The sequence below is a fragment of the Galeopterus variegatus genome, unplaced genomic scaffold, assembly GCF_000696425.1.
Source record: "Galeopterus variegatus unplaced genomic scaffold, G_variegatus-3.0.2 Scaffold9522, whole genome shotgun sequence".
Lineage (NCBI taxonomy): Eukaryota > Metazoa > Chordata > Mammalia > Dermoptera > Cynocephalidae > Galeopterus > Galeopterus variegatus.
In genome coordinates, this window is record NW_007735633.1 from 23,133 (window position 1) to 33,195 (window position 10,063).

The following is a 10,063-nucleotide window of genomic DNA, read 5'->3' on the forward strand; positions in this document are numbered from 1 at the left end:
GATCCGAACCCTCGGCGGGAGTGCCACCGCGCTCCCAAGTGGCGCACTGTAGCAGTGCGCCACCGGGCCGGCCCTGCATATCCACTTTTCCCAGCACCATTTGCTGAAGAGGCACTCTCTTCCCCAGTATGTAGACTTGGTGACTTTGTCAAAGATCAGATGGCTGTAGGTGTATGGGTTGATTTCTGGATTCTCTATTCTATTCCATTGATCTGTGTGTCAGTTTTTATGCCAGTACCATGCTGTTTTGGTTATTATAGCTTTGTAGTATAGTTTAGAGTCAGGTAGTGTTATGCCTCCAGCTTTATTTATTTTTTTGCTCAGAATTGCTTTGGCTATTCATGGTCTTTTGTTATTCCATATAAATGTTAGGATAGTTTTTTCCCTTTTCTGAGAGAAATGTCATTGGAATTTTCATGGGGATTGCATTGAATCTGAAGACCACTTTGGGTAGTATAGACATTTTCACAATGTTAATTCTTCTAATCCAAGAGCATGGAATATCTTTCCATCTTCTTGGGTCCTCTTTAATTTCTCTCAACAGTGGTTTGTAGTTCTCTTCATAGAGATTTTTCATATCTTTGGTTAACTTGATTCCTAAGTATTTTATGTTTTGGGGGCTACTGTAAGTGGACTAGCTTTCTTGATTTCTTTTTCTGTATGTTCACTGTTGGAGTATAGAAATGCTACTGATTTTTGTGTGTTGATTTGTATCCTGCAACTGTGCTGAAATCATTTATCAACTCTAAGAGTCTTTTTGTAGAGGCTTTAGGCTGTTCAATATATAGGATCATATCATCTGCAAACAGGGACAGTTTGAGTTAATCTTTTCCAATCTGGATGTCCTTTATTTCCTTCTCTTCTCTGATTTCTCTGGCTGGCACTTCCAACACTGTGTTGAATAGGAGTGGTGAGAGTGGGCATCCTTGTCTAGTTCCTGTTATTAAGAGAAAAGCTTTTAGCTTTTCCCCATTCAGGATGATATTGGCAATGAGCTTACCATATATGGCTTTAATTATGTTGAGATACTTTCCCTCTATACCTAACTTGTAGAGAGTTTTTATCATGAATGAATGTTGAATTTTGTCAAATGCTTTTTCAGCACTTACAGAGATGATCATATAGTCTTTGTCTTTGATTTTGCTGATGTGGTGTATCACATTTATTGGTTTGCATATGTTGAACCTACCTTGAATCCCTGGGATGAATCCCACTTTATCATGGTGCATAATTTTGTGTATGTGTTGCTGTATCCTGTTAACTAGTATTTTGTTGAGGATTTTTGCATCTATATTTGTCAAGGATATTGGCCTGTAGTTTTCTTTTTTTATTTTTTCTTTGTCTGGTTTTGGTATCAGGGTGATGTTTGCTTCATACAATGAGTTTGGGAGAATGGCATCTGTTTCATCTTTTGGAATAGTTTGTAGAGAATCGGTATCAATTCCTCTTTGAAGGTTTGGTAGAATTCTGCAGTGATCACATCCAGTCCTGGGACTTTCTTTGTTGGGAGCCTTCTGATAACAGCTTCAATTTCTTTTATTGTTATTGGTCTGTTCTGATTTTCTACATCCTCTTCCTCAGTTTTGGTATTTTCTCTGTGTCCCAGAATTTATCCATTTCCTCCAGATTTTCAAACTTGTTGGCATAGAGTTGTTTATAGTAGTCTCTAGTGATTTCTTGTATTTATGAGGTTTCAGTTGTAATATCACCTTTTCCATTTCTTATTTTTGTAATTTGGGTCTTCTCTCTTTTTCTTTTAATTAGGCTTGCTAATGGTTTGTCAATTTTATATATCTTTTCAAAAAACCAACTTTTTGGTTCATTGATCTTTTGTATTAATTTTTGGGTTTCAATTTCATTAAGTTCTGCTCTGATCTTAATTATTTCTTTCTGTCTACTAACTTTGGGTTTGGATTGTTCTTGTTTTTCTAGTTCTTTAAGGTGAAGTGCGAGGTTGTTCACTTGCCATCTTTCCATTCTCCTGAAGTAAGCACTTAATGCAATAAATTTCCCCTTTAGTACTGTTTTTGCAGTATCCCACAGGTTTTGGTATAATGTATCATTATTTTCATTAGTTTCAATAAATTTTTTTATTTGCTGTTTAATTTCCTCTTGGACCCATATGTCATTAAGTTGAATGCTATTTAATTTCCACGTGTTTGTATAGTTTCCAGAGTTTCATTTGTTATTGACTTCTAATTTTAATCCATTGTGATCTGAAAAAGTACATGGAATAATTCCAATTTCTTTGAATTCGTTGAGACTTGATTTGTGTCCTAATATGTGATCTATCCTGGAGAATGATCCATGTGCTGATTAGAAGAATGAATATTCTGCGGTTGTTGGATGGAATGTTCTGTAGATATCTGCCAAGTCCAGTTGGTCTAAAGTGTTGTTTAGATCTTGTGTTTTTATGCTGCTTCTTTGCCTAGAGATGATTTGTCCGAAATTGAGAGTGGGGTGTTCAGGTCCCCTGCTATTATGGTGTTAGTGTTTATCTCATTCTTTAGGTCTAATAGTGTTGCTTTATAAATCTGGCTGCTCTGACATTGGGTGCATATATATTTATAATTGTTGTGTCCTCTTGATGGATAAATCCTTTTATCATTGTATAGTGGCCTTCTTTATTTCTCTTTATGGTTTAAAGTCTATTTTATCTGATATAAGAATAGCTGCTCCAGCTCGTTTTTCATTTCTATTTACATGTTATATCTTTTTCTATCCTTTCAGTCTTAGTCTATGTTTGTCTTTACAAGTGAGGTGAGTCTCTTGAAGGCAGCGTATAGTTGGGTCTACCTTTTTAATCCAGTCTGTCAGTCTGTGTCTTTTGAGTGGGGAATTTAATCCTTTTACATTAAGAGTTGTTAATGAACAGTATTGATTTACTTCTAGCATTTTACTGATTTTTGTTTGGATGTTTTAAGTATCTTTTGTTCGTTTCTTTCTCATTTGCTGTTTGTCTTCTGTATTTGTTTTTTTCTTGAGGTGGTAGATAAACTTATTTTTCTCTTGTTAGCATTTTTATTTTGTTTTTTATTGAGTATTTATGGCAGTGGGGGTTGTTTTTCAGGTACCAAACCCAATACATCCTTGAGAATTTCTTTTAAGGCTTGTTGTGTGGTAGTGAACTCCCACAGTTGTTGTTTGTCTGAGAAATATACTATTTGTCCTTCATTTCAGAAGGATAGCCTTGCTGAGTAAAGTATTCTTGGCTGGAAATCTTTGTCTTTTAGTATTTTGAATATATCATCCCATTCTTTTCTGGCTTTTAGGGTTTGTGATGAAAAGTCTGATGTTAGTCTGATTGGGGCTCCCTTATAGGTGACTTGATGCTTCTCTTTTGCCACTTTTAAGATTCTCTCTTTTTCTTGGAGTTTTGACAATTTGACTATAACATGTGTTGGAGAGAACCTTTCTGGGTTGAATATGTTTGGGGATCTTTGAGCCTCCTGAATCTGAAGATCTGTGTCTTTCCCTGTACTTGGGAAGTTTTCTGCTATTATTTTGTTGAATGTATTTTCAATGCCATTTCCTTTTTCCTCCTCTTCTGGAATACCCATGATTCAGATATTTGAGTGCTTAAGGTTGTCTGTTATCTTTCAGATTTTCTTCAATGTTTTTAATTCTTTCTTTCTTTCTTTCTTTCTTGGCAGCTGGCTGGTATGGTGATCTGAACCCTTTACCTTGTTGTTATCAGCACCATGCTCTAAACCAACTAAGCTAAGTGGCCAGCCTTTTTTTTCTTTTCTTTTCTTTTCTTTTCTTTGTCTGCCTGTGTTATTTCAAACAGCCCATCTTCATGGTCAGACATTCTCTCTTCTGCTTGTTCGAGCCTTCTCGTTAAACTCTCTGTTGTGTTTTTATTTTGTTGAATGAATTCTTTAGTTCTGCAAGCTCTGCTACATTCTTTTTCAGGGCACTGATTTCTTTGTACATTTCTTCTTTCAGGTCCTGTATACTTTTTCTCATTTTGTTGTGTTGTCTGACTGAGTTTTCTTGTATCTCATTTAGTTTCCTTAGAATTGTTGTTCAAAATTCCTTGTCAGTCATTTCAAGGATTTCCTGTTCTATAGATCTAGAGCTTGGGAGTTATTATTACCATTTGGTGGTGGTGTACTTTCTTGATTTTTCATATGAATGGTATCTTTCCTTTGGTGTTTAGTCATTGTGGCAGGGAATTTCATGGTCCACTTATTTGACCCTAATTTCTGGCTAGGGTCAGAGGGGCTGCTCATGGGGAAACAGAGGTCCCTTCTCTGGGCATCTACACCCTCTCGAGAAGTCCCATCAGAGCACACAGCCCTCCTGGAATACTCAGCCTTGGGGAACTGGGCAGAGTGTCGCTGGGGAAAGATTAGTAGTTCTCTTCAATGGAAGACTTCCTCATCTCATTAAAGACAATACCACTAAGGCTCAGATCTTATAGGAATCGAGGTTTGGGTCACCCCACCTGATCAAGTATTCTTTCTAACCAAGGCATTAGCTGAACAGGTGGTGAAAGAAAGCAGATTTGATGATAAACTTAGACCTGTTACTAGCTAATAAGGCAGGAAGAATGAGAACAATGTTTTATGTTAATTTTCTTCTGTCAGATTGTATAATGAGCTCTGGTGATAGTAACTATCTTAGGTTGGGCTCCCACAGAACCAGAACTTGGGACAAAGATATGAGTGCTCACTATGTATTTGAGAGATGATTCCAGGAAGTATGATAGGATAGTGAGGAAATGAGCAAGGGAAGGTAAGGAAGAGAAGACAATAAAATGTTCATTATATTGAGCATTTTATTTCTTGGGAAAATTAGGGTTTACCCCTACTGGGAAAATCTGGGGGACAGTATAGCTATGACTCAGAGTTATCACAACAGCTGTTTAAAGAAGATGGGATATATATCTACTAAATCCTGGTATCACTGGTTGACAGATGCTCTTGGGGTTAAATATTAACTCTTGGGTATTTCTGCCCTGCCCTCTGAACTCTCGGCCAACCATAGAGTCCTTGCCATTCAGGGCTATTCGTTTGGTGTGCATGAGAACAATGAATGCTAAGCCACAGTAATATAAATGGGACACCAACAACATCTTCTACAACAGTGTTTTAGATTTCAGTTGAGAATATAATAGAATTGATATAATCCCATGATTGTATAGTAACTAATGGGATTTAGTATATCCTAAGAACTTTTTTCATTCAAGAATTTTTTTTTTTTTTTTTTTGCCTAGCAAAGAGCAATAATAGATTATGAGGCACCAAGGTGATGGATTGTGTTGGATATCTTCTGTTGCTACAGTTCCACTCTCTACTTTTCCTCACCCTGCTCTGTACCTAAGGAGGTTGACCCATATGGACAACATCAATAGGCAATAATAGATTCTGGGTTCCTTTTAGGCTTGGATTGGGTAGGGCACTGGAAAGAGATCTGAGGGCCTGAGGAAAGCGAGATCTGGATATTGATCTTTCCTTTCCTTCCCTGCTGAGTCTCAATGGTTTGGCTGTATCTCTGTAATAAAGGCCATGTCTCCTCTTATATGGTCTTGGGTTTGCTTAACTTCTGTCTCCTCTTGTCTCTTCTGGCCTGGAGGTGGTATGGCTCTCTGCTCTTGCTCGACCCAGGGTTCCACCTCTTCCTACACAGATTTCTTTAAACTCTCCTCGCTTCACTTAGTCATTTTTATTAAATTATATATTCTTAAATTACCCAAAGAGAGTATGCTGTCAGGACCGTGATTCATACCATATCTGTGCTAGACATCTGTATTTTTTATGTTTGAATTTGATTCCTGTTTCTTTTCTTTTTTTATATTGGCTCATTTCTTATAGATTTATAAAAGTTCTTTGTGTATTATAGATATTAATTGTCTGCTAAATATATGACAAATAATTTCTCCCAATCTGTTTTTAAAATTTTGTGTATGGCATCTCTATTATACAAACTTTAAAAGCTTTTATATAGTAAAATATGTCAGTATATTTTTCCTTTCATAAAATTTTAGTTTCCTGTCTTGCTTAAGAAGTTCTTACTATAAAATTATTAAAATATTTGACTATATTTTCTCCAGTATTTTTATAAATGTGTTTTGTATATTTAGATACTCAATCTCAGTGTATTTTTGCATATAAAATGAGCATTGGCCAAGCTTCTATTTTTACCTGAAAAGGATATCTAATTGTATTGATGACATTTATGGCTCATTCTGTGTGATTTTTTAAAAATGATAGTAAACACCATCTTTATCATAAATTAAATTTCCCTGCATCCATAAGTTTTATTCTTGTATCTTATATCTCTAGTCTGTTTCCTCATATATTTTTCTATTTCCATGCCAATACTACAATGTTTTAATTAATAAAGCTTTACTGTATGATTTGCTATTTGCTTGGATAAGTCTCCATTCATTATCATTCTTCATCAAATACCAGAAACTATTTTTACAAAATCACTCTACCTCATAAGTTTTATAACCTTAGATTATAATAAAAGCATTTTTACATGAATTATTTGAATTTATATATCAAGTTGGGAATAATTGTTATCTTTTATGCAAGAATATGCTATGTTACTCCATTTCTCTGCTTTTCTTTTATGTGCTTCAATAAAGTTTTATAGTTTTCTTTATTGAACATATCCCATTAAGCTTATTCCTAGGAATTTCATATATTTTGTTAGTATTGTACATGGAATCTTTGTATATTACATATATGAATCAATTATTTCTAGTGGGAGGAACATCTTTTGATTTCTAAATTTGTCTTCTCTACATTAGTCACTCTATCAAATTCTTTGCTTACATTTTATGGTTTATTTAGTTGGTTTCTCTGGCTCTTCTAGGTATACAATTATATACACATATGTAATAATATATGTAATATAATGTATATATTTAGAATATAGACCTGGGTTCAAAAGTGAAAAGAAGAAAACTTCTGAATATGAATATTAAATAGTCAATGAGGAAACATGTAGTCTTAGTGAAATCTGGAGCTGACACTCCTGGGTGTAGCATATTCAGACATATATGACAAGTGGATAATGGAAGTCAAGATCGTAACCCTATGTCATTGCGAGTTGGAATTTGTACTCCTGAATAATGCTAGCAGTGAACAAAGAGTTTTCTCATCGGTGAATAAGACTGGGAACATTGTCCACATTCTATTAAAGACAAGGCCTGTAATAAGCAAGCTACCCACCAGGTCTTAGTTTACAATAGGGCTACTGGTGAGAAGTCAGCACCTCCAAAACTGTGGTTTCTGTGGATGTGGGCATTTTCCCACAATGGCTTTTGGAGAAGGTCTTAAATGTATGTAGAGCTGAAGACAATGGCATTTGTGTAGTAACCAGCTCCTCCAATCTCCTTCTTAAATGATACAAAATAACTTCACAACTGTGAAAATCTTCCACAAAATCATGGCCTCAGCCATGAATTGAAGATAAAGAATGCTGAAATGCAAAGTCAACAAATTCCCAGTACAGGATCTTTGACATTCTTATCCCACCCTGCTTGCTGCAAGGCTTTGTGGTGAGCAAAGGCAGACTAAGAAAAACTGCAGGGAAGGCAGAGGACAGAGAGGCTAGCAAAGGGTCTTACGGGTGATTGGGAATGATCACTCCAAGGATAAATTCACGATAAAGTTGAGAGTTCAGAAAAGGGACTAGAAGAAAGGGCTTTCAATCTATCTGCGATTTAATGGGTCAAATGCCATGTAAAGGGTCAGCTGTGCAACTTGAAGGATGAGGCTTGCCATAAAGGTTTAGGCGCCTGATTTAAAGGGTCAGGAATGATTTTAAAGGAGAGGTAAGATTGAAAGGTAGTATTCCAAATACATAGCTTCTGGCGGAAAAAGAAGTTAAATGGGGACAAACACCCTTTGCTATCTGAATGGTGCCAGGGAAGAGAAGGAAAAGGGAAAAATTTAGGATCCTGCAAGACGAAAGGGAAGCACATAATTAGAGAACAGACAACTGCTCTCTTTGAACAAAAAAAACCAATCGTGACAAATTAACAGATTTTTTTCCTCTTTCTCTCTCTCTGTTGTCATAGCTCTGTTGTAATAAAATACCCAGAGTTGAAATTTTTCATTTTTCTTTATTAAAGCACTAAAGATGATGGTTATCCACAATGGCTGTCAACTTGGTGAATTTGTTTTCTTATTACCACACTTATTGCATGGTCTACATCAATGCCACTGTCATGCTTTCCACACAATATTCCAGGTAACTATAAAAATATAATTCATTAATTTAAAGGACAGTAAGCCACCCCCTGCCCCCAGCCCCATTCTCAGAGCATGTCAGTATTACATTTCTTTGAGAATATGCCTCTTGTGCTTGTAGTGGTCTGTCATAGAGATACTCTGTCATGTGCTAGTGTTATTTGAACAAATGAAGCAGTATTACAGCCAAATCTTATTTTATTTATGTATCAGAATTTCATTAGTACATATTTTTGTTTTTCATTATTTCATTTTAAAAATGCTTTATATCTAGAGTTTATAAGTTGTCTATAAAAATTTATTAAATTTTTATTAAATTTATTTTTATTAAATTTTTGCAATTTTTATACATTAAAAAACTTTTAATACATTTTTACTAAATTTATTAAATTTTTAATAATTTTTTTATTAAATTTATTAAAATTTTAATAATTTTTAATTAAATTATAATAAATTTGTTTTGCAAACCCTGAAAAATAGTCATAGGAGCTACATTTCAATTATTTAGTAGACACTGGTAGCTAGTGGCTACAGTATTGGACAGTGGAGATATAGAAAATTTTCATTATCACAAATGTTCTTAAAAGACAGCACTGTTCTAGAAGAATGTGTCTTTTAATTAATTGGATCGACCTTAACTTGTTCAAAAACATCTCATTTGCCATTCCAGGGCCAACTGTACTTATTAGAATGTGTATGTGTGTTCCATGTATGTGTTTTAATTATTTGAACATGTCAAAAGAGTCTTTTACTTGTTAACATAGTACAGCAAGGATGAAAGCTGGGGAATGTAAACAACCTTGTTTGTTTGACAGCAAGCTTAAAGATCAGAAATTCAGAAGTGGTAAAAAGGATTTCTTTGCTGCTATTAAGGTAAAGTAAAATACTTTACATGAACAAGTCAAATAAGTTGATCTGTATACTTTTCTAATAGTGAACTTAAGAAAATAACTATAAAATGTTCAACTTAAATCTGGGTGGGACTTTTGAAGTCTTTAATTAACCTATTCAATTTAGAGATAAAGGAAAGTAGGGCTCCCCTTACCTATGTGGCTTTGCCAAGAACTTGGCTAATGTCAAAGACTGGTACCAGGTATTTCTCTTCTATTTCTTTTCATTTTAACTTTATATTATTTTGTGTTTTTTTCCCCCTGCAGAAATAAATAAGGTATTTAATGAGATAGCATGCAGGTCTGAACATTATCTTTTTATTATATATAAATGACTCAGAAGAGAACTCTAGAAGTTAACAAATATACCACAACATTATACTTCATGGAAAACATCTCATCTCAATATCAAATGGAGAAGAATTATTTGTTTCTTTAAGTGAGAAACAAGGCTTACAATACAGACATCATGGAGTAAAAAAATGCCAACTTCTAAATAATTATTCCACTTTCAATTTATTTTCTCTTCTCTTATTTATAACTTTATCTTTATTTGCTTGAAGAATTGTATTTCTCACATATAAATTTTATCAAGTCATTTCCCAGATAACCTAATAGATGAATTTCACACCCTTTTAATAGGACTTTAGAGACTCTTCACAATAGCATCAACAAAATTTTCCTACCTCATTTCTTCAAAATTTTATCCCTATTTCTCCCACATTCCAGCCACTTTCTGGATGCTTTCGATACTTTTATAGTTCTGTACCTTTGTAGATGCTAATCTCTCTACTTGAAATGTTCATTCTCCTCTGTTCCCAAAAACTCTTTGCCAAATTGTACCCTATAGTCCGGGGCAAAATGAGTCTCTCCCTCCTTAATGCTTTGATAGGTCTTTGTTTAATATAATATAATATAATATAATATAATATAATATAATATAATATAATATAATATAATATA

The 10,063-nt window shown here is 34.4% G+C and overlaps 1 protein-coding gene across 1 annotated transcript in view; it reads left to right on the forward strand.

Moving 5' to 3' along the window:
• SLCO6A1 (solute carrier organic anion transporter family, member 6A1) overlaps positions 1 to 10,063 on the forward strand; it is a gene marked incomplete at both ends in the record, with an annotated part of 63,980 nt that overhangs the window by 12,086 nt on the left and 41,831 nt on the right. The window contains 2 exon segments of the mRNA XM_008593686.1: positions 8,093 to 8,217; positions 8,980 to 9,083. Coding sequence (XP_008591908.1) covers positions 8,093 to 8,217; positions 8,980 to 9,083 — 229 coding nt within the window.